Consider the following 25133-nt stretch of genomic DNA (forward strand, 5'->3'; position numbering starts at 1 on the left):
CCCTTTCTTCCCCCTCCCGTCTTCCCCAAACCCAGATCCCACCCCGGTCCCGTATTCTCTGTGCCGATCACTACCGCCACTATCCCTTCGACCTCCCCCACCGCTCTCGTCTTCTCTGCACAGATCACTACCGCCACTCAAAACCCATCATCCAAAACCAACCGAAACCAAGAACCCATTTTTGAAATCAAATTAAATTAAATAATTTATGGATACCCATCAATCGAAATCATCAAAAATCCAAAACCCATATCCCGAAAAAATTCAAAAAGCTGTGAAAAGCCAGGAAAATATGTACTTGAAATCAAAGCTTGAATTTTATTTTATTTTTTTTCATTTTCAGGGGGAACAAAAACGAACCATCATTCAATAGGAACATGCAGAGAGGAAGCTCGTGCTTAAAGGCATCGATCTTCCTCATCTCGTCCTCCAATCTCTTGACAAAATCGTCAAGCTTGGACATCTTTTCGGACACATTTCCGATCATTGAAATCTCCTTGAGGAAATCATTGATCGTTATGGGCACAAAAGTGGGTTTAAAATCCAAGCTCAGTTCTGAAGGAACCGAACCCATTTCAATATTTGGAGATTTAGATCCCTTCTTTTTGCAGATAATTGGTTTCTATCGTAATCTCTCTATCTTTTGTATGAATTAACCAAGTGGGTGAGGGACAGCTGAAGGTGGTCAGCAAAGCCGGAGAAACGGCGGGGGAGGTCGAAAGGAGAGTGGCGGTAGTGATCGGTGCAGAGAAGACGGGAGCGGGATGAGATCTGGGTTTGGGGTGTTTGGTTTTGGGGAAGACGGGAGGGGAAGAAAGGGTGAGTGGGATAAGGGGTGGGTCCCCATGAAAAAATAATAATAATCATAATTTTATTTTTTTTAGTTTTTAATATTTAATTATTTTTTAATAGAAAGTGGGCTCCGTTTCAAGCCATAACAGAAAAATTGACAGACAAACTGACGGAATGTATGAAATTATAACAAATTCGTAGATGAGGTATGACATTGAAATTTTTTTAAAGATGGAATATGAAACTGTGACTAATCCAATAGTTGAGATAATTTTATGTAATAACCCTTTTAAAAAATAATGAATCCGTTTTTTTTGAAGAAAAAAAAAATCAATACCAAAATGGGCCTAAACCTAATGGGAAATGAAAGTTATTTAATAGATAGATTAGAGGTTCACTAGTGTTGCAATTTAGAGATATTTTTGTCTACTTATAAGAAAGAGAAACGACAAATTAAAGACAACCCAACCTTGCCCAATTATACTTCAAAATGCTTTTTTCACTCATTTTTTCTTCATGCACGGCGTATGTGTTTTCGACCATTAATTAGGTGTTACAAACTTTCATATTTAAAATAGGGAGTTGTTATTGACACTCTAAAAATTTCATTTTACACTTCAAACTTTTTATATTTAGAAAGAAAAATACACTTGTAATGAGTGTAGAATGAGATTTTTGGAGTGCCAATAACACTTCTTTTAAAATAATGCATGTCAAATACATTGGAAAGTGAATGGTTTTACTCTTTAAGTAACTAATTAAGACCAATTACACGTTAGCCATATTAATGTCATTATTTCTCAACTAAAACATTTTAAAATGTTATTTATAATTTCATCATCAGCCACATGGCCTCTTGGTTGCAGGTCATATCACGCATATCATGTACCATATGACTTATGTGCTGGATGGCAGGATGAGATTTAAAACTTGCTTATACCTACTTGGCAAAAGGAAAGTCGTATATACTCATCGATTCATCAAATTATGTGTTGTATACCTATCTTATCAGTGTCATAAACGTGACCTTTAAATTAAAGATATATATTTTAGGCAGCTTAGGTGAAGAAGCAGTGAGCACAAGTTTAATTTGTGCGGCTGCCGTAGCTTTTTTTTTTTTTTTTTTTTAAAGCGAATTATCTTATTAAAAGAGAAGAATGCAAGTACAAAGATCGGAAAAATGGAAGATGGTTAAAGGATTAGATGAAGCAAATTTCACATCAAGACGTCGCTTTACTCTCTTCCCGCACCACACAAAGCAGGTGCAAAGAACCAAGATCCTTAAGAGTTTGGTCATCAAACTACACCAAATTAGGGTATTTTCGTCTCAGTCAAAGCGATAAAAAACAAACCTCCCGGGCTTTCCGCCCTCTCTCATGACGACAGGTGCTGGCTACCTTCTTTAAAAGGAAATCCCTCGAATCAACCACATATGTACAGTTCGTCGCTTCGGGAATTAACCGAAAGAGTTTTCAGTCTACGTATTCCATGCATGGTGGTGGTGCAAGAATATAACATCATAATTATTTATTAATTAAATTTTCACAAAATTGTAAAATTAAAAGGACGAAGAAAGCAAGCAAAATAAAACCATTCAATTAGTTAATTATTTCCCTTTTCAGTTTTTCTGTAACTAAAAAAGGAGGGAAATTAAAGAACTCCCAGGCTCCCAGCTGTAGCCTGTATTTTTAGGTGGTGTGCAGTCCACGTACTACTCGCCAAATTAATTGCAAGCGGCAGTTGTTGGTTCGATTCATAAATCGTTTCGAGTATAATAATTTATCTATAAAGCAGTAGGATTGCACCAACTAAAAAACTATGAAATTGACATTTTACCTACTAACCATAATCCTATTCATTAAGCTGTCATGTTTTTCTCTTTCTAATAGACCGACATTGAGGGAGGAGGATTTATTAAACACTGAATCTCTAAATAAGTTCTCTTTATCACTTGAGTTACAAACGTTTTACTCGTTAATGTGATGTTTAACTCTTAAATTTTTAAGAAAAATAGCCAGTGTCTTATTCAATCGTTAGCCTACCAAAATTCTCTTAGACTCATGTGTATCTTATACACCAAAGTTTTTACTCGTTAAATCTTAGTTATTAGATTCTTAATCACGAAACGATTAAAATTTCTGATGCCTTAAGCGTACTAGAAAATCACCCTCAGCAAAATTATGGTCTGATCTAACTTGCAAGTAATGGACATATTTGTATGGTCACCATCGAAGTATTAATGCCAACTCCTAACCGGGGGTCAGGGATGAAGCCAAAAATTTAATTAAGAGGGGCACCTTAAAAAATTTGAGCTCATTTTTTGGACAAATAAAGCTAGTTCTTTTACAAATGCTGAAAAAATTAATTACAAAATGCCTAATTTTATTACTCTATTGTCTAATTTTGTCTTTAATTGTTGACAATCTAACCCTCATTTGTACTAATTAACCAAATGCATGCAACTCAACAAGGTTTAGACATTAGTGCGTGAGAAAAATATACAAGATGGAGGGGCATTTAAAAACTAAAAGAGGATTTTCACTATTTTAATATGATTAATTGAATAATCTGCAAAGCAAAAAAATGACAATAATGAATTGAATAATTTGTAAAAAGAAAAAAAAAAATTGATGAGAGGGGGCATGTGCCCCCACTGGGCCTTACCTCCCTCTGTCCATGCCGGGGGTTAATGTTGTTTACTCGTTGGTTGACAAGTCAGGTAGCAGAGCCCTTGGATAGTATTATCAAGTATCAACACATACAGTTTTATTTCTCACATATCTCTATTAATTTTTAGCATTCGGAGCAAATGAATTGAAGAAGATTAGTGAATAAAAATTAGCAAAAGTATGTGAGAGGTAAAAAAAATGATGAATAACAATACCCTTTTTTGTTCAAAAAGTATATTAATTAGGCCCACCATGTAGCAAGCGATGGCACACTTAGGGATCAGGATCCTTTCTTGAGCAAAGGATGAGGATCCTCTTGACCAAACCCATCAAGCCGTTGAAATTTTATCCAATGATTACAATTATTATAAATTTTAGAGGAGCCTCCTATTTGTTGCCGTTGGATACAAATTCAACGGCCCAATGGCCTTGGTCAGGAGGATCCTCACCCTTTGCTCAGGAGAGGATCATGATCCCACACTTAGCACTAACTACATTATTCTTCAAGTTATTATTTTTTTGGGAAATACCAAGGAGAATTTCTCAATATTCTTCAAGTTTTATTTTTGGGAACTTTAACGAAACACTCCCGATACTATACACTTTAACAAAAAATCATATTTTTACACTAAAAAGTCAATCCTTGTACTATTCACTTTACTCTTTATTTTGTACTTATCGTTAAAACTCAAAATTTTCAAACCCTTTTTATTAATTTTCTTATTATATTTTTGAGAAATGTTAAGGAGATTTTATCAAAACTCTTCATAGGCTCCTTATTACCTCACAGTATAACATTTGCCGTGTAAAGAAACCATAAAAAGTCATTTTTAAGAGTCTTAAACGTTTCTCTATTTTTATTTTCAAGGTATTCTTAATTTTCGTCTGTCACATTTCGAATTTCACGACGCGACCACCAACTTTTCGTTTAAAGTGGACTCCTCGATATTTCTTCATCCTTCTCTGCGTATCTTCCATGAGTAATGGTCTCTACCAATTTGTTTGGGCCCAAAATATTATGATTGGGCCGAGCAGCAAGATGTGCTCGGCCCAAGGTAATGACATGCTATGGGCCAAATAATGGAACCCAGACCAGCTGGTAGGGTCGGCCAGATCCTATCTTAAGTAGTCCAGATAAATGAGGAAAGGTCAAGGAAATCCTGGTGCGACCAGGATTCTCGACCAGCAAGGGATAAAGCCTCAAAAGGGGGAGAATTCAGAATCCCAGTAGGACGAGGATTGTTCGAGTTAAAGGTAAAACGGGACAAGGATTCCCAATCCAAATCAGATTGGGATTCAAGGAGCGAGGTGCTATAAATACAAGAAATCACGCAATAGAGGGGACCCTAGAACAGCAGCACACAATTGCCCTGCGCAAAACCTCTCAAACACCTTGAGATTTTTCCTTTTCTTTTCCTGCCGACACACCTTCAGTTTGGATAAACAGCACTGTGGAAGCAACCGGTGAGCACCTTCAGTTTGGATAAACAACACTGCTGCCGCAGAATCAGCCGACCGAGAAACATCTTCAGTTTGGATAAACAGCACTGCGTCGAGGTCGACCGATTATCTATCTAAGTCTCGGCCGAGAAGGGTTTTCGAACCTTTGTTGGTGGAGATCATCTGACTAAGCCTTTTCCTTTTCGGCATAGTTGGGTGTTACGGATCGCATTGCTCGGCGTATTGGACGCCGAGTGAGTTTATGATTGGATACTCGCAAGTGAGTTTCAGGGTTCGGCATTTAGACGGCCGAACTACGTTTACCATCAAGACATACATCACATTCGAGTACCTGTGCCCATATAGTTTGGTCTCGATTCGGCGTGCTTATACTCTTACGAATATAATCACAGTGACCGAATCAGGGTCCGACGACTTGTGAACTCCGTAGAATTAGTAGCCTTGTCTTCAGGCTATAGAACCCAGAGGCCGAGAGTGTTCCTTCCTCGGCGCAATCGCAAGATACAGAAGTCAATAGCGCGCCCAACGCGACAACATCACATTTTACTCCTCGGCCGAGCTCGGCCGACGAGTTGGCACGCCCCGCATTCAACCGAAGGACGTAGTTAGCTCATTAGTTACTCGGCCTGCGCGCCACGTAGGTTTTGTAATTTTTGTAGTCAACACAATTATTAAATTAACCCGACTTAATTTTGTAACTAAGAAATAAACAGCTTGACAAAGTAATGACCACATCAAAATCTCAAATACATGACATAAACATCCAACGGCCGCCGGATTACGGCAACACGAGAAAATCATTTTGTTAACAAAAGTTGTTCAAATGGAAATTGGCATTCAATTCATACATTTGTTAATACATCGTAATCACGAACCAAATGACCGCAAACGCGACACATTCTCTCATGAAACAGGGTCACAACAGACTCGCAAACAAAGGTGAACACTGATGAACCATTACACATACACAAGTGGAGCATCAAGTATTTGATATATAAGTAATTATATGAACATCAATTTCCCTAAAAAAGGCAAGAGTCTGTTTGATGGGGCTTACAAGGAAAAATCTTAATATACACTCTAAAACAGCAGAAAGCAGCAGCCAATCTGGTCACACAACAATCCAGAAAAACACCGACACCCGCAAAAGCTCTTCCAAATTATTAGGAAATATAAGCAATCCAATAAAACAAATTGAACCGAGAAACTTCATAAATAACAATTGAGTGCCGTCGTGAGAATCTGTTTTCGAATCAATGAGCACTCACAAGAAATGGATTCTGGCAAACCCCACACTCAATGGTCTCCGACCCCGTGCTGGGAACTTGAACCTGCAACAATTCCAGTAATTCCATCACCGCATACACAAAAAAATATAAACATGCACACTACTACTACTCCACAAACGCTACATAAGGGTGAGGTCTAATCTTCACTTCAAAATCAGTTGAACTTCTATATAATATATTACCTGCAAGTGGACCGTACATGTAGGACAGGCAACTTCTCTCATTCTCCTTCCAGATCCATCAGACTTTGAACCTGAGGAATGGACATGCAAACGGTTTACGTTCATATAGCTTCTAGCTCCAAAGCTAATATTTTTTTTTTATTGGCTCCTAAGCTAATATTTAAATGTTACAAAACTAACCCAACTGACTGAACTCAGACATTGAACATGCACAAGATTGTCCAAAAAATTTAAAAGACATAAAAAATTCCTTTCAATGGAGGGTCTACTCATATTTCCAACAGCTAATCTTAAAATGCAAAGAAATTACCTGAAGATTCCTTGCGATTCCTTTCCAACTCCTCCTATTCAAAATAAATAAAATGAATTTAGGACGAAAAAAGGGAAGGGTGAACACGCACAACAGGCATGTATAAAAAAATGCATGTACTGAGACTTCAAAAGAAATTCAGCTTCTATATTCAAAATAAATTCCACTTTCGTGGAAAACATAATGTCAATTAAGAGCAGATTGGTCTGGTAGAAGCGAAAGACGAACACCGAAATCACCTGAAGCTTCTTGGCAAGATCCTCGTGACTATGAAGTCCTGCAGGTTTACTAGATGCTTCCTTAGCATTACTGAGCCTCTGGGTCACTTCAGCCTGCAAAGGATAATGACACCAAATGAAATCTTGATTCCACCAGAATTATATGGCACACGAACATGATAAAAGAAAAAAAGAAACCAAACCATTTTGTATTGTCTAGTCCACAACATAAGGACAAGGACATTAGAAATACTGAAAATATAAAACAGAATCTTCAGTCCTCTCCATACCCTTCTACTGACTTACTACTCATGTATTTCGAATAATATGATCAACTGACAGTGATAAACCCTAAAGCAGCTTAGAGACGTACCATGCAACGGTCACAAACTCGAACCTGCGGAGCATTCTCCTCAGCAGTTAAGGCAATTCTGCCATGGGTACACTTGTCGCAGAAAATGTCTCCACAGTTCCGACAGTGATGCTAAAATGGGGGAGAAATCCATAAGTGCAAATGAAGAGAACATGAACAAACAATGAAGAATGCCGCATTAAATTTAGACATACCCTGCGGTTAAAAGCCCCAAAATCTGTCCGACACGCCGTGCATTTTGTAACTGCTTCATCGGGGACCTAAGAACCAGCAGTAATGAAATAAATAAGAGTAGAGCAAGATTATATTATTACTTGCTAAAAGAAATGCTGTGTTGAAAGGTGGCACTACCACATTTATATCATTCTACGAAGAAAACAAAAGGGGAAGGGAGGCAGGTTAATATTACCCAATGATCTTTCTCCTCATTTCCCGGTTTAATAATGTTCATCCAATCGGTTAATCCTTTCTTTCTCTCTGTAGACTGTTCACTTGACCTTATGGATTCCGTAGGCTTTATTCTTCCACCCATTTCCTTAAGCTGAGTTACAAGAGGTAAGAACAATACATCACTAAATGTAATCAACATTCAAAATCTCTAAGATAAGGTTAACCATAGTCTTGAGGACATAATATGAACCATATTATGCACCATTCAGATCTTCAATAAAAGCATATAATTTTATAAAGACGTAACCATCCAATCATAATATCAACATATACATACGGTAAGTTCATATTTCCATTTTCAGTATAAGAAGGCCAAAAAGATGTTGATAACAAAATTCACTAAGTTCCAAACTAAATGATAGAGATTTCATTTTCCCAATTATGAACGCTTGAAACCAACCAGTACATGGAATTGCAAATATGTCCAGTAGATATCATTAGAGACTAGGCATCGAAGGAACACATTTGATATCAATGCACTTATGCACAGACAAATCAGCTGGCTTTACTTCAAAATGAAACCATACCCCTCATGTACGTAGACTGCTCATGCCTATTTGATCAAAATGAATCTAAAAGTTCAGACACATAAGTCAATCTATGTAGTTTACCACCCTACTCAAGACAAACACATATATAACTGAAACACGAAACGAAAAATCCCACCCACCTTCTGAAACTTTTACATAGATCCAAAGCATCACAAGCATCTAAAACAAGTATCAATGTTTATACTTACTACATAACAACATGTCAAATAACAGGTGCAGAAACAAGGAAAGCATCACCTAGGCCCTAATCACACGTTGTCAATAAAGAAGGGGAACCATTATTCTTTTAGGGCAAGGGGAAAGGCAAAATTCCCTAGTTTCCAACCTGTACAGTTGCAGCAGTCACCGTATCCAAAAGGGTGTTGGTAGTGTAACTATTTGACTGCAATCTAATACGCCTTGGCTCAATATCCACAGAGCTCTTTGACCAAAAGGCAAAAGTAGATGAGTCGGTTTTCTGCATGAGAAGGAAAATAAACATACAAATCACTTATACCTCAGTCCATAACTTAACAGCTCCTAAATTAACAGTTCCCTAACGAACTTGATGCTAAAATAAATTGAACTTACATCACATCTTGTAACGGTCTCGAGGGGATATATTCTCAATGTCCGACTGGTAGCAGGATCAAGCATGCGGATACCATCTAAACCAATCTGAATAAGAATTTAGAATCGGCAAATCTTACTTAAAAAATCAAAAGATGATCATCGAAATCCATAGTATATTGAACGACATAACGAAACTAATCCGTTCCCGCTCCAACACAATCACAAGTGAAAATTAACAGTGTGAAAATCCAATCACAGTAAACACAAGGATAACTAAGTAATTAATGCTTCTATAAAATTTAAGCTTGGACTTAAATAGAACGCAGTATCTCCCTGTACATACCTGGCAAAGGACATCCATGGTGCTCTGCCCTCCACTTTCAGCCAACAGCTTGACCCGAAACTTCTGCACACCACTCTTTGCATCCTCTTGAGTATCGACCTTGGGTACTGCCCGGACGATCTTGGTCGAGCTCACCGGCGTATTTTTCCCAGATGGGACACTGATCGACCTTCCGTAATCATCAAACAAAGTCGAGCTTGAAGACTTGGGTGCAGTGCCACGAGCTCCATACGGCTCCACCTTGTCACCTCCGTAAGCATAAACACCGTCGCCGTACCCCGCATCGAGACCTGCATCATACCGCTTCCCATATGGATCCGATCCCAAATCGGTTCGGGTCCGGTTGTATCCCCCATACCTATCATCTAAATAGGAGCCGCCGGAACCACCGCCGTGATCAAATTTCAGAGAATTCTCGTAAGAATTTTCATATACAGGCAGCACCGAAGGTGGAGGCTGAGAAAACGGGCTCTGGTAAACGGACGAAAATGGAGAGGAGGGATTGGAATTAGGGTTAGGGTTGGCGGGAATCGAGGGCGGCAAAGTGGCGTAACTGGGAGCCGATTGGTTATATTCGTACGGTGGTTGATAAGGTTGCTGCTGTGGCGGCGGTTGATAGGGGGAATGGGTCTCGAACGGAGGGAAAGAAGAAGGCGGCTGTGGCGTGGGATTGAAGGTTTGCAAATTGGGATTGGAGATTGGAGGGGGAGGGGCGTAGGAAGGAGCGGTGGGAGGGGCAGGATCGGGATTCAGAGAATACGGGGGGTAAGATTGGGAATAAGGTGAGTAATCGGAGGAGGTGAAGGGCGGTGCGGAGGCGTAGGGGTTGTGGTGGTGATCGGCGGGGTTGGGGATAGGGTTAGGGTTTTGATGTGGAGGTGGGTACTGGTAATACGGAGCGGACGAGTAATCCCCGTTTTGCATCGCTGATCGCAGATCGCGACGAGGTCGTTTCAGAGAGAGGAGGAAGAGAAGGCGGAGGCGGAGGCGGAATAAAAAAATGCGGTTGCGCTGGGCGTTTCTCTGCGTTTGGCGACAACAAGGCCTTAACTAACAAACGGTCTTGCGTGTGGTTATGAATAAGTTTAAGGGGACGTTTCGATGTAATCCAGAAACAATCAGAAAATACAAATGGGCTGATCTCACTTTTTTCGTATTTCAAGTTTTGAGGTCTAATGGGCCCGATTTCACATTTTCATTTACGAGCAGATTTAAAGTGAGCCCACTTAAGAGAGGATTTTTTTTTTTACCAAACGATATTATATACATTAAGAAATAGGGGTGAGCTTAGTTTCACAATGGGTTAATTACTTTTGTTCTTAGTGAACTTAGACCTTGTATGCGTGTTCCCTAATGTAGAAAGGAGTAGGGTCACTTTGCATAACCAATTGGTTTTGAGTGGAATGTTTGTTTCCTTCGTATCATCGAAGCAAATTTCCTTGTGCATCAAATAAAACAGTCATAGGTGTTTCGTGTTACTTTTTTGTTTTTTTTTTTTTTTAGTATATCTATATTTTTACACTAGATAGAGTGGGAGTTCGACTAAACCACACAATGGGCAACTTAATTTGGTATCGAATTCGCCATCAACGATATTCGAACCTAAGACCTCTCATTTCTAAACAAAGAAGAATATTACCAAATCGTAATACTGAATGGCACGTGTTCATGTTACTTGGTTAAGTTAAAAAATATTGCTTAGATTATAATGAATTGTCTCATTCCCATCACTATTAATTAGTTATGAAAAATAATTTGATATTATATATTTCGTTCATTAACGATTAAATTAATAACATTACGCCACAATTCGTTACTTTGTCCAAAAGTAGAAAGCAAGCTCTTAAAGCTGAACCAATAAAGTAAATATGCAGACCTTCTTGTTCAATGTTCCCTAAAACTAAAGGCTCCGTGATCACGACGTTGAACACACGAAAAGCTTAGTAGGAATGGGATTTCATGGAATCATGTTGCAGGGAGGAATGGAACACGGTTCTCAGCCAGTTGAAATGAGGAAGGAAGACTCTCGGCCAGATCAGTCGCTGTCTGACCGGGTGAGTGGTGCCCATCTTCTTCTGTCGACTCTTCTGCTCTTTGAGATTAATTATTTTACTGAGGGAAAGAAAAAAGTACAAAAAATCAGCGTTGAGATTTTCCATGCACGACAAGAACCAGGAGCAGAAGAAGCAGATCTCCCTTCTCGAAAAAGTCCATTAATTCTCTCACACGACAGTTGATCATTGCATGCGAGTTCTTTTTATACAAAAGACATTGTGAGAAAACAATAAGGCATCGTTTTGTTTGCAGCATCTGAAGCTGAGCTGCTGCGTTTGCGAAGTTTGCTTCTTTCAACGACGACTCTCGTGTCATTTCCGAATGGTCAAGCTTCATTGAAAGCAGAGAAAAAAAACAAAAGATTATGATACCAAAAAGTGGCGGTGGTGACAGTTGCAGTCCGTGTAATCTTTTAAATACAAACGCCAAAATTTTCATATTTCCCTTTTGTCAGTTGTAGGTTTGGAGCCGTACGCTCTCTGTTTACGCCTATATAAACAGAGAGAGAGAGAGAGAGAGAGAGAGCTGGCTTTCTTGTGACACAATAAAAAAAAAGCATGCACGCTCCTCCCAGCATCATATCCTCTGAGATTCCAACCCAAATCAGGTAAATAATTATAAAGCCAAGATTCTCTCTTTTGGGAGAGACATCCCTAAACCATGCTTAGTTGGTCTAAAAATATAACGATGGCATATTGAATATATAGGCAACTCCTCTCTTTTACCTAAAAAAAGAATGTATAGGCAACTCCTCTCCTTTTAGTACAAATCGACCGCATATCCAAAGATTGAAAATTCTAACACACATAAAACGTATAATATACATTACTTTATTTAGGGATGTATCCTAAAGGTGATCATGAAATTCAATACTTGAAAACGCAAACATACTGTACACTAGTCGCATAAATATCATAAATATATAAACATTAATAGCGTAAATTAACGATCAAATACATGTTGAAAAATATTATAAAATTTGACAAATGAATCTAAAATTCAACCTAAAAAGCAAATTTACAAAAAATGATCAAGCGAGAATCCATTTCCTAGGAATTCAGAAGGTCTTGTAATCGAATTTGTTCATCGTACATCGTGCGATCAATTTTCGTTAGATACTATTTATATTTAATTTTTAATTTTTAATAATTTCTAACGATACGACATACAATGAACAAACACAATTACAACATCCTTCGAATCTCCACAACCTTTTCCCAGAATTGCTATACACCGATGTATGATGAAAGGACCAGCCAAAATGGAGAATTAGCAAAAGGCATCATGATTCACAAGAGTACAACTAAATATTGATGCTATTTTGGAAGCACTTTTTGCTTGGCACTTTTCCATGCTAGACAAAAAAGACCTCCATGCTTGCCTCCTTGGCGGAATCACAAACGGGGCAAAATCCAAGAAATCCTTCACAGAATCTGCACGAACAGAGATGCCTGCACGGCAGAAAAAGCACGCACGAGCTCCGCGCGTGGCAGCTTTTGCAAACCAACTTTCTCCATTTCGCTTCTTCCAATTGGTCTTCCTCCATAATTGCTACTCTGTTTTCACAGCAGGACTCTGCGTCGTCCGCTTCGCTGCTGACCAGAACCAGTCGCTCTCTGGCCTCCTCGAGCGCGTTGTTTAGGCCCATCACCATTGTTTCGTTCGCTTTCGCCACCCGCTGCCAAGTGTCGCTTTCCATCTCCGCTTTTCTCAGGCAGTCCTGGAGCTCCATCGTTTTCTTGGTTGCCTGTCTTAACTGGTCTTCTTTCTGCCTAAGTAAATTTAACGTTCTGGATTCTAGGTTGCTCAATAGAGCTGCTAGCTGTTGCTTCCTCTGCTCTTGCAATGCAAACTTCAGCTTTTCACTCTGTTTTTCAAGAAATAAATAAATGAGGAAAAAATATCCGTTATTTACAAACGTTTTCACTAAAAAAAAATTACAAAGAGCGTTTTTTTTTCTTTTTCAAGTCTAATGATATTAAGTGATTATTTGAGAAAAACGAACAAAAAATTGAATCCTTGTTCTTGTTTTATTTGAAATTCTGAGAGTGATGCAATAATAAAATTAACCCAACAGTCACCGTGAAAAATAAAGGAAACCTATGAAGGAAATTTAAAGAAAATTAACACCAATAATAATCACCTGCAATTGAATAATGCAGTCAAGCTCGTGCCTTTGCAAGTCCATCTGCGCCCCTAAGTTTTCCGCGAACTGTGTTGGGGGAAAGCTATTGAAAGTGGAAGGCGAAACCGAAGATCCTAACTGGTTGCAGAAATCAAAGCCCGTCGTATTTAAAGTCTGACTCTGATTCTGAGCCGCTGGAAGACGGAGGTGAAAGTGATGATGAGGAGGGGGAACGGCAGGGGGCTGAGGGCTCGGAATGCCGGAAAAAATGTCATCGAGGCCGGAAACAGGGTGGGGCAGCGCCGCCGCCGCCGCCGCCGACCAATCTTCAGAAAAGTACAAACTTTGTGCCTGAACTGCCATATTTTTTCCTCTGCACAACCTTAATCTTTTGCCTTCACATATTTCATGGGACTTTTTAATACGAAACAAAATGGGGCAGGTTTGGAAAAGCTGGAGGGTTTAATGTTCTTGTTACATCAGAAAACATGCATGACCCCTTCTCTCTCTCTCTCTCTCTCTCTCTCTATTGGCATAACCTTTGCCTTCCTTGTTGCTTTGAGTTTCTGGTCTATCTGAATGAGTGGTTTATATATAGAGAGAGGAAACGGACAAATCTTTCTTAATGTGATTAATTAATGCTAATTAAGGAACTAAAAAAGGTTAATAATAAAGAAAGTTAAGAGCTTTGGGAGTCTTTTTCTCTGTTGCCCAAAATCCCAAAAGGCTTGAAAACCAATGGAAGCATTTAATGGCATAGAGAAGTGGGGGTGGCGGGAAACTACGACGTACACATCCAGATTTGGTGACAGAAGGGTCGCAGAATGATCGGGTCAGAGATTTCATAAAGAAAGTGAGAGAGAGAGAGAGATTCACTCTCAATTGAGAGACGGGAAAGGGTCAGAAGTTATGAAGAGGGAGAGGGAGAGGGAGAGGGGGAGGAGATTGAGAGAATCAGAGAGATTGGAGAAATTGTCAGTTTGGTCATTGGGAAAGGCTGAAGAATAGCATTTCTATCTTTTTCCTATTTCCTATTTTTATAAATTTCTGCCAATTCAATTCACACTTCTTTTACATGTTGCATTAATATTTGTTTATTGTTATAATTTGTAAAATATAAATAATAATTTACTAACATGTCATAATTTATTTTTGAGCGCCGTTATTTACACTCATTTTATTTGTTACATATTTCTTCAATTTTCGACTGTCAGATTAAATGAATTGAAAAAAATCAAATAACAAAAATTAATAATGTGTTTAAAAAAATAATGTAGATAACATCATCATATGATCTATAAAAACGAAGAAATTAACGAGGAATAGTGTTAATGCGTGGACATAGTCCTGCATGCACTAAAAGCAGACACATGTGTTGAATGGCGGTGAGCAGGGCTTGCCACGCAGCTACTACAATCTTCGTGCGAGAACCATGCTTAAGCTGCTCACGGTTTTGCATAATAAACCTACATCAAGTGCCAAACTACTCTCACGATAGGATAATCTTTGATCAGGCCGCTTGATCATATGTTTTATAAGATTATTCAAGATCGACAAGTATATCACATCCAACAACTCAATATCAACAAACATATTGACACATCATTTATCATCAACGTCATATTTATATTGATATTATTGACACTTCAATTACATAATTGTTGAGTCAAAATGCTTTTCAATAGAGCTCTTGGTGGAAAGTAAATGAAGATGTAGAAACATTTCATCATGTGAAATATAATCCGACAAAAATGATATTGACGACAATTATTATATGGTCGACAACACCGAAAGAAATAATTTGACAGATTTTCTTTTTATTTGTATATTTTAATAACAAGATCAACCATAACAACTCATATCCTAAAATAATTATTAAAAAAAAAAAACTTGATGCGAAGTCTGAATATCTCATGATGCATATTACCAGTAACATACTAGGTAAAGTTCAAGGGATGTCATTTATCCATGATATCTGAAGCAACAAATAAGTTCCACCTTCAGACTCCGACTCTGGCAGGCTCTCCCACAGCACTTTCCATTCGAGTATACCATTCACCGATCCGCGTGTTCTCCACCATATCTTTGCCAGATTTAAGGTGCCGAATAGGCCTCAAAACACCAAATACAGCAAGATCGGCCAAATTAGGATTTGATCCACCTGTTCAAAGACAAGATCATCCGGTAAATTCACAGTTTCGATCATAAAATAAGTCTTGCTTAATAGTATACAATATTTAACAAGAAACATTACCAAGAAATTGTCTGCCTTTAAGAGCATCCACCCATGTTTCTGCAGCTCCATACAAGGCTGCACGTTCATCAGTAATGTTGTGTCTCTTCTTTAGTTTCTTTGACACAAAATACGTAGCAGCAGCTCCAGCGTACTTTGCTACCATCCTTTCATATAAACTGAAATTTCCTGCATGTCCGAGATTTTAAAAGAACTAATGCTAGCATAAATCCAGCACTTCTAGGGGAAGGAGCCTGTATTTCCTAAAATTAGAATGGTAAGCGGGGTTTAATTAGGAACATCCAAAGCCTCTGCAACCGCAAGGGAGCACAGGTGCAAAATTGTTTTGAGAATGAAGGCAATGCAAACTGAAACAGATTTTTAAGGTTGGAACTTAACTATGTCCTAGTGATAGTTTAGGAGTATCTGTTACTGAAGGTTTAAGACAACTCTAGTTACTCACAATGAGAAGAAATTGAGCTTCCACATACATTTGGAGCATTCTCTATAATTGACGATATGGGACGTTAATAAAGAGAGATAATTCAGTAACGATGTAGTGCAATACCATTCCACGACTGGTGATGTAGTCAAATGACTCGAAAGCCTCCGAAACAGTTCGATATAAGTTTAGTGATAAAACATGTACTAAACGTTTATCCACCCACCTACATCACAGTTAACCAGTTATTATCGTGCCAAAAGTCCCGTGATCACAACACCTAACAAATACAAGTATTAAAAAGGAAATCTAGTCACTGCAAGAGATATCTCTTGTAGTATCTATGCAAAAAAAAAAAAGGTTTACAAAATAGTGGAAGCAAAAACTTACCGACGCCATTTCTTTTCTTCTTCGCTATTCAAGGTGTTTTCAGGATTGATCCTTCGGTGTAGCTTATCAATTATATCTGTGAATACAAAACATAACGAATTAAAAAAAATACAAAATCAACTTGAAATAAGACACACTATAGGGAAGTGACAAAATGTCCAAAGACCTGAAGAATCAACCATCTGTTCGCCGTCGACTTTCAAGGTCGGCACCATCTTGTAATCAGACCATTCAATCTCTTTCTTGTTGATGGGGTTAACCTCCATAACTTTGTACGGAATGTTATAGTAATCCAAGAAGGCTATGATACAGAAGAAATTCATCGGCTAAAGCAATCAAAGAGCATAAAATCGAAAGCGAAAGTAGAATCCTAGGATCGAAATCTTGTATAAAGACTGGGAGTAACCAAATTAGGAAGGAAAGTTGGATAATTTCATCTTCAGATATGAATTCGAGATAGTTTACCTCTAACCTTATTGCAGAAAGGGCAAGCTTCGTATTGGTAGAGCACGACGTCTTGGGGGAGGGACTTCACGTGGGGGTGCACCTCCTGAGCCGCAGACGCGGCGGCGTTTGCCGAGAAGCACATGTGCCCTCCCGCGCAGCGAGGCACAGAGGAGGGTTTCGATAGGCCGAAGCGATCGCCGAGCCTCTGTGTGAACCACAACGGATTCGAATTCGAGCACGTGCTCAACATCGCTGCGTGAACCAGGCGGTGTTGAGTTGCGGAGGTGGTTGTGGTGGCGCCGCCCATAGAAATGGCTACTCTGGTGAGGAAAGCGATTCCGTTAACCCTTCTCATGGTGTACGAATCTCGGACCACTGTAGTCGCTCTCTCGTTCCTCGCGAAGTCGCAAGTCTCGAACTTTTGGGTTTCGTTGAAATGGAAGAGCCCTGTTTGGGTTTAATCAGGGTTTTGGTGTCGGCAAGTACATGCAAATCCGAAAAAATCGTTTTTTGTTTGAGGGTATAATTGGTATTAAACTTGTAAACCCAAAGGTGGAGCCCGTCTTATTAAAAAAAAGAAACTTTAGGTACCGTTTGGTACATGGGACGGGACGGAATAGAGTGGGACAAGGCGTTCCGTCCCACGTTTGGTGCGCCTAAAACGGGTGGAACGAGCTGTTCCACAGAACGAGTTTTGGGTGAATTTTCGTTCCACCTCACTCCCCTGGAACGACTCGTTCCACATCCGTGGAACACAAAATTATAACCTCTCCGTCTCCTTCTTCTTCCTCCTTATTTCCATCCGATGGCATCTTTGCTCCCGCTCCATTCCGTTCCGTCCTATCCCGTACCGTCTCGTCCCATCCCGTTCCGTCCCGTCCCGTCTGCATACCAAACGATACCTTAACGAATATTGTTTATTTTTATAAAAATATTATATTTTTATACTTAAAAAGTCAATTTTAATATTATTTATTTTTACTTTAATCTCGTTAAAACTTACACTTTTCAAATCATTTTTATTAATTTTCTTTATTTAAGGAGTTCGAATAAAACAAGTAAAACCAAAAAGGGACGGAACCAAAATAAAACTAGGTCAAGTTTGAGGGCATTATCGGTATTAAACCTGTGCCGACTCAGAGGCGGTTAATCTGAAGTCTATATAAACCAACGCTATTAGCCAGTTATTGCATCTGCAAATAAAACTATAGCCGTCAAAAAAACTCTCTGAGTGCTAGGGTTTTGCAGAAAGAATCGATTTTTTGTGTAATTGAAAGAAAGATGATGAGTTGGGGGTTGAACTACGTGGGCATGGACTATTCGAGGAAGGCAGTTGGTAGGGGGGACTTGTTTGAACCGGTTAAGGTTGGTTTTTGAGCAATTTGGTTCTGATTTTTCTGGGCCTCTCCCTAATCTCTCTTCGACATGTAAATCGTTGTGATATTATGTCTGCGATTGTGTTCTTGTATTGTATCTGTCGCATTTGATTGGATGGGTGGTTTAATAGGTTTTCTGTAGAAACTAATTGATGGATCTTGGGGGTTTCTTTTGTTTGAAAAATTAGGTTAATTTGGGTAAAATATAAGTGTTCTTGGAAAATTTGACAAATTTTGATTGATATCTTGAAAATTGAGATTAATCTTGAAACTTTTTGGGTAATTACGATAAAATTGTGAGTTTTCTTATTGGGTAATAAAGATAGATCTTGCGTTTTCTTGGGTAAATTAATTAAATCATGACCTTTTGTTATTAAATTTTAATTAAGTTTTTCGCTTTGTAAATTGAGATCAATCGTGAAAACGGATTTGGATCTGAACCCATAGTTGTTACCTGCTTTCCGAGTCGAGTGTTGTTTGGGAGTGTTTGGAATCCTAACCCTCCCAATTATTTTGGGAGGTTCAAGCCTTATACAAGTTTGCTTTGGGCTTGTGGTTGTTGGGTGTTCGAAACTTGATAAATTTGATGTTAAAACTTTGAGCATAGAATTAGGCAAGTCAAGTTTTAGAGAATTGTGTATGGAAATTGGATGTAGGCTAATGATATTGAGTTGCTTCCTGCAACCATGTCTACTTTTGCCTGAAACCACTAATTGTCTCAAGTATCTCACTACGGTACAGTACAATTGTCGTAAGCTATAACATTGTAATGTTTTATAGTGTTGGTTGTTTCTTGATCCTTCGTTTCTTACCAGCCCTTGTAAAAAAATGAGATTTAATTCCGATTACCATCGGCGGTTTCTGTACATCTGTGTTTTAGTCATGTTACGCTGGTCTTCCCTACCAATCTTATTAAATTTATTCCGGTGCCTTAAAAGCCCCAGAGAAAGACGGAGAAGAAGGCCAAGAATCATAGGAACAAAGACAAGAGGGGGACAATGGGACAAGGCCATAAGGCGAAGGAGAATGTTGTACCCAATTATGTTACTGTCCCCAGCTCGAAAAACCGTGTTAACAAGAAGTGCTTCCAGCAAGAGAAGGGAAAAGCGGAAGCAAATGGATGGTTTGTTAAAAATGGAGAAGATGAAGGTAATAAGCTGGAGAAAAGTGACATTACCGAAGAGCATGAGCTGCCAAGCTGTGCTGAAAACAATTGCTACTTGTCTGATGGCAACCAAGGTGGCAATAAGAGGAAAAGGCCTTTGATCATTCGCTTTAAATTGCGAAAGCCCAGTGAACCAGATGCCTCACTTGCGCCCTCTTCTTCTGGAATGACACATTTCCTCCCTCCAGAAAGGTCAGAAGTTGTTCCTGCACCCAATCAACCTCATAGTTCGGAGGCAACTGTTGGAGTTGCATCCAATTGTGACCAAGAGTTGTCTTGTCCAACAACAGAGGGGTTCAAAATGACCGGTGAAAAGAGAATTGGGAGAGAAGATACAGAGTGTGCAAATGTGATGGAGAATTGGATTCCACCTCCGTTCCAATTTACCCTCCATGATGCCGATGACGAAGAATGGCTCTTTGGGACAGCGTCACAAAACAGACGCCGGTCTAAAAGATCTAAAGCTGACAGTGAGGTCTCATGTCGTACAGGCAGCACGCAGTGGCCGAAAGCACAATTGTTGCCTGAGGCCGGCATATATGCATTGTCCTACACGGTTCCGTTCTAGTTTTTCTTCCTTTTTTTCTAGAAGCACTAGCGGCTTTTAACTGTACAGTGTAATGAGCATTGATGTATTTGTTAATCAATTGAATTTTAAGACTAATTCATACGAAAAACATAGGTCTCCTTTTTGTTCTTTTTCTCTAATTAAATTGTTCAATGCTGAACTCAAAATTTCAGCAGATTTCTCTGCATATATATGTATGTACTTATTACATGTTTATCGGAGAAATTTCACGCAAAGAATACTGGTCAGGGATAAGCAAGTAGTCCTTCAACTTGTACCGGCGTGGTTTCTCTACACTAGACGCAGTATCAGTTGAACTTGACCTGCTGATGCTTCCATCATTTGTATCAGACAAAGCGGAAACCGAATGACACCCGATTTCCAGGAATTGGTTGTCATCTTCATCTTGATAGCACGAGTTCACTGCATGAAGATCGACGCACTTGTTTGCGTCCGTCTCTCCCGTTAGTAGCTTCAGTACTTGTCTCGCGCCCGGTCGAAGACGAGGTGACTGGTTTATGCAAAGCCCTGCTGCCATTACCATTCTACGCATTTGGGCCGAATCGTAGTCTCCATTTAACTTTGGATCCAGCAATGTCTTAACATCCATAATATCTAACAAATGTCTTGCCTGAACGAAGAACTTTGTTTAGCAATGCGGGAAATGCATAAAATCTAAATGTAGAAGCTCGGGATATATATAAATATGCTTACCCACTTGACCAAACTCTCTTGTCCTTTCAGAGCCTCGGCATTGACCGGCTTTCGACCAGATAATAGTTCGAGGAGAACCACGCCAAAGGCATAAACATCAATCTTGTCACTCACCACCCCATGCATGAAATATTCCGGAGCCATGTATCCAAAAGTTCCCACCACATCACTACTTATCACGCAACCAGAATCCATCGGTCCCCATGTAGCAAGCCCGAAATCAGATAACTGCAAACAAAAATTAAACTCGAGATTGAACCCAAAAATGTAAAATTTGGCAGGAAAGTGAAATATGAAGGTACTGCAGGCAGATCATATATGTATATACCTGCGGCTGAAGGTCGTCGGAGAGAAGAATGTTTGAGGATTTAACGTCTCGGTGAATGATCGGCTGAGGGCAGTCACTGTGCAGGTAAGTTAGAGCCTCTGCAACTGCGACCGCCACATTGAATCTCACATCCCATGGAAGTATAAGTCCATCACTGCAACCTGCACTAAGATGAAACGAAATAGAATTAAAAATTTCAGAGACTAAAAATCGAATTATTAGTCTCGTTCGATGACGAATTCGTTCTAATTTCTCACCGTGCAAGTTTCCTTCCAAGCTCCCTCTGGGAAAGAGGTCATAGACCAAAATAAGGTTGCCATCTTCCACGCATACACCAATTGGACAAGTGATGTGTTTGTGCTGAATTGAAGACACAAACTTGACTTCCAAGAAAAAGTCATTCCAAGCTTCCTTGTACGATTTTAGAACCTTGACCGCCACTGATTCTCCGCCTCCAAGGCACCCTCTGTACACGCTGCTACACCCTCCCTCGCCGATAAGATTTTCTGTTCACAAACCAATTGTTTAAATTCTAGCGAGCAAGAACTTGTTTTTAATAAAAGCACTTATGAGCAAAAGTTCCTTTTACAAAAACAGGCCCAAACGAGCACTTAATTTACCTGTCGAGAAGTGACAAGTTGCGCTACTAAGTTCCGCATAGCTGAAAACCTTGCAACCTTCTGAGTTTTCTGCAGTGAGAAACTCCAATTCATCAGAAAGCTGTGTTGGTGCTACTGTCGAGCAAATTTCATCACCTTCCCGCCGCTGCGAATTTACCGAAAGAAATCGACGGCTAGGCAGGTCCATCATCACCCACTGTACCACGGACATGTTTTCTCTGGATTTGAATTCTCTCATAGGAGTAGTACTCATAGTTTCCGCTGAGGCAGCAGCTATCCGCAATAGAGGCCAACCCGGCCTCGACAAGGGTGATTCATCATCCTCTCTCTCGGAAAACATGTCAAAGCTATCCGATTTTCGGCGAGCTTCCCGGCTCAGCCTCAGAGGACTAACAGTTAGTCTCTGAAGAGGCCATCCAAGAGCTCGTTCTGGCATCTCTGTTTTGAATGGACAAGTGGAGCTCAAAAGCGCTTCATCACAACTGGCTCGGTAATTGGAACCTAATGAATCGTGCATCGATAAACTTGAGTTTTCGGAAGATTAATGAAGATGATAAAATGAATAGTTAGCCCCTCGTTGATCATCAGTCAACCTTTCAAACGTCAAAGTCCCGGTCTCCTTTAAATGTATGCTGATGCTCCCTTGAAAATATTATATACATACAGAATTATTTATCATACCTAACTGAGAAGTTAACGTTTAACATGTTAAAAATTTGACAATTTTATGAATTAATTAAACAAATATTTACCAAAATCCAAAGGAAAATACAGGGTGAGCTCATAAATTCATGAGTTGCAATTATGTTAATGAAGAACAAAACACAAGAGGATGGAATGAAAGACGGGTAAAGTTGACCCGGATCTTTTTGTTTTGAATATTTGACGGCTAAGTCGTTTTCTTCGTGCAAAAATCTTACCCACCTAATCAAAAAACTATTTTTTAAGGTTTTTTTTTTTTTTAAATGCTCTTTCATATTAGCATAACTTTTTATCTTTGTCCATGAAATATTTGCCGTTAGTATTTTGATCATTTCATGAAAACTTTTCGTTAAATTAAGAGTATTTTTGTCAAATTCACCTCTTCATTTGAATTGGTGGTTTTTTTCAAGTTTGCAGAGCTTTTTTTTTATTTTTTTTAAAGAACTAAATGATTAAAAGCGTACAATTCAAACATCATTTCTATTAATTTTAAATTATAAAAATTAAAATAAAAAATTATAATCATCTCTTATACGCTGAAAACCGTGCAGCCCAATAAAGGATTGGTACACCTAAAGTGACTGACCTTTGGTAAGTCAGATCTGCTGCCATTCGATTTTGACCAGGCGTGCTGCCTCTCCACTTCACCACCCAAATGCAATTATTCTAAATTCCCAAAAAGTCTACTATGTTTCCGTATATGATATGTGATTCGATAATAAAATTCAAAATTAAGAATTTAACAAACATTGATTCAATAATATAAAAAAAAATTATTGCAAACTGTACACCAGCGCATACTAAACGAAATTTTTTAACTCATAGTTATCATATACTTTCAACTTTCTATGCAGGCCACCATCTCGTTGTAATATTGTAAAAGATCTTCTTAAGTTCTCAATCCCGAATCCGGATACTCGTCGGATCTTTTTTGACACGTCTTGATTTCAATGTCCTATATATATAATAAAACAGTTATCAACATACTAACTTTCAAAGTTTTATGAAAACTCAATAATATAATATGTAATAGGTTTTTAGAAAAATCTAGCATGTCATAAAACCTTCATAAAACATATGTCATATATAGTATGCTAACTAGTGGTATCAGTATCGTCCAAAGGCATATAAAACTCTTTCTTTAGAAATTTCCTTCACAATTATTAATCGCCCGTAGGCTCCTACAACACCCAACCCGAAGGTCAATATATGTGTCATCGCTCGAAGGCTCCTACATTACCCAACTCGAAGGTCAGTATGTGACCACTAGTTATGCACAAAAACCGTTGAACATAGACTTTCCAAATATAGGTGTGTGTGTGTGTATCCCAAAACATCTTTATAGTATAAAGTCATCCATCATATATACTATAAAAAAGTGTGCAAAAGCATGCTCGTAAGTAGTATAAAGTCATCCACCATCTATACTACAAAGAACATTAGTTCGACAGAAAATATGGTATTCCAAAATATTCTAAGCAAGGCATGATAATCATATAATGTAAATCCAATTTACTCATAAAACGTAACCATTAAATCATGTTTTTCAAGTATGCATTTCTACCATTAAATCATACATTTTAGAAGGGGTCCATTCACGTTTGTCTTGCACCCCCTCATGACATAGGAACGAGGTTTACGACACGTGCTATGAGGCATTCCCTTACCAGTGATATCGTGCCATCTCTTCTGCTTTGACATCATTGTAATTTCACCTTCTGCTTGTATTCTGAACTAGATGTATGCTCTGAACATGTCATGTATTATCATTATGTATTCATTGTTGTCAGTTGAATATTATTTATATCACTATCTTCTCCTAGAAACAAATAGTCACATCTTATTATTTTGCTATAATTTATACGCATGTTTTGCACGTTCTCAGCATATGCATTCATTAAATGGCTTGCGTCACCTTTAGGTGTCGCCCATCACGTGGCCATCGCGATGTCCCTTGGACACCGGGATCGGGGCGTGTCACTCTTTGTGAGAATCCCAAGAATTCGTGAATTTTTAAATATTTTAATTTAAAATTAAACACAAACAGTAACTGATAAAAACTGACCCCACAATGTACGATGAACAGACACAATTCACGGATCTTCACCAAAGAGATCAGAAGAGGATTCTATTGGCTCAATCTCAATGAAAAGTCAATAATTTAATGAAAACTACTAGAACTTTTAGAAAGCTCACAAAACCAAGGTACTCAATAAGCAGTAACGATAAAGAAGGGTTAGTTATAGTAAAGGGGCGAACAACCCAAGTTTGGAGAAAAGGAAACAACAATACGGAGTTTGATAAGAAGACTTCGGTAGGTCGTGAATGAAGAAGGCAAGATTCTTAGTTTGGGGGTGAAATATAGGAAATTGTTAACTTGTCAGCTTCGAGATATCAAATTGGAGAGAATAACCATATCAATATAATGTCTTTAAGATGGTTTATGAGCTCGTATTACATTTTGTTACAAAGACGGGTTTAGGGATAAGTTTTACTTATATGACAACGATATGTTGTCCAAACTTGTTTTTGATTAAAAGAAGCCTTTTATACTTCTAGATTCATCTATAACACATAAATTAAAATGCTAGAGGAAAAAGAAAATTTTAATAGGCTATTCAATAAAGTTTAACGATGGTAAAAGTCAAATCTAACGGCTAAGACAAATATAACACGGCTATTACGTAATATTGAAGCCAAACTCAATTTCTAATCAAACCTAATAGTGATCCGGATGTCGAATTTCAGATTTGATAAGAGTTTTTTAAAGTTCAATGT

The 25133-nt window shown here is 38.6% G+C and overlaps 5 protein-coding genes across 6 annotated transcripts; 1 reads left to right on the forward strand and 4 right to left on the reverse strand.

Annotated features, from left to right (window-relative positions):
• Positions 1–5894: 5894 nt before the first annotated feature.
• LOC103927616 (protein FREE1) lies at positions 5895–10262 on the reverse strand. The gene is made up of 10 exons (XM_009336560.3): positions 9191–10262; positions 8866–8952; positions 8621–8752; positions 7704–7835; positions 7489–7554; positions 7295–7405; positions 6943–7035; positions 6704–6737; positions 6394–6464; positions 5895–6253 (listed from the first exon to the last, which is right to left on the reverse strand). The coding sequence occupies exons 1-10, from the start codon at positions 10112–10114 to the stop codon at positions 6176–6178; spliced, it is 1728 nt and encodes a 575-aa protein (XP_009334835.1). The 5' UTR covers positions 10115–10262; the 3' UTR covers positions 5895–6175.
• A 2024-nt stretch (positions 10263–12286) lies between these two features.
• On the reverse strand, positions 12287–14499 carry LOC103927608 (probable BOI-related E3 ubiquitin-protein ligase 2). The gene is made up of 2 exons (XM_009336548.3): positions 13389–14499; positions 12287–13112 (listed from the first exon to the last, which is right to left on the reverse strand). The coding sequence occupies exons 1-2, from the start codon at positions 13731–13733 to the stop codon at positions 12600–12602; spliced, it is 858 nt and encodes a 285-aa protein (XP_009334823.2). The 5' UTR covers positions 13734–14499; the 3' UTR covers positions 12287–12599.
• A 664-nt stretch (positions 14500–15163) lies between these two features.
• LOC103927599 (prostaglandin E synthase 2-like) lies at positions 15164–17343 on the reverse strand. Of its 2 annotated transcripts, XM_009336539.3 has the most exons (6): positions 16901–17343; positions 16602–16736; positions 16436–16511; positions 16177–16271; positions 15625–15792; positions 15164–15531 (listed from the first exon to the last, which is right to left on the reverse strand). In XM_009336539.3, exons 1-6 carry the CDS (start codon positions 17235–17237, stop codon positions 15371–15373), a joined length of 972 nt encoding a protein of 323 aa, XP_009334814.2. In that variant the 5' UTR covers positions 17238–17343; the 3' UTR covers positions 15164–15370. The 2 variants fall into 2 exon arrangements, with proteins under 2 accessions (XP_009334814.2, XP_048433243.1); XM_048577286.1 differs by lacking the exon at positions 16177–16271 and having other exon boundaries at positions 15625–15782.
• Positions 17344–18069: 726 nt separating this feature from the next.
• On the forward strand, positions 18070–19991 carry LOC103927582. The gene is made up of 2 exons (XM_009336525.3): positions 18070–18247; positions 19197–19991. The coding sequence occupies exons 1-2, from the start codon at positions 18164–18166 to the stop codon at positions 19989–19991; spliced, it is 879 nt and encodes a 292-aa protein (XP_009334800.1). The 5' UTR covers positions 18070–18163.
• Positions 19992–20091: 100 nt separating this feature from the next.
• On the reverse strand, positions 20092–22449 carry LOC103927572 (protein kinase STUNTED). The gene is made up of 5 exons (XM_009336514.3): positions 21654–22449; positions 21291–21539; positions 21034–21194; positions 20706–20933; positions 20092–20622 (listed from the first exon to the last, which is right to left on the reverse strand). The coding sequence occupies exons 1-5, from the start codon at positions 22168–22170 to the stop codon at positions 20197–20199; spliced, it is 1581 nt and encodes a 526-aa protein (XP_009334789.1). The 5' UTR covers positions 22171–22449; the 3' UTR covers positions 20092–20196.
• Positions 22450–25133: the final 2684 nt, after the last annotated feature.

The sequence above is a fragment of a genome, unplaced genomic scaffold (assembly GCF_019419815.1).
Source record: "Pyrus x bretschneideri cultivar Hongxiangsu unplaced genomic scaffold, Pyrus_bretschneideri_v1 Contig1, whole genome shotgun sequence".
NCBI classification, from domain to species: domain Eukaryota; kingdom Viridiplantae; phylum Streptophyta; class Magnoliopsida; order Rosales; family Rosaceae; genus Pyrus; species Pyrus x bretschneideri.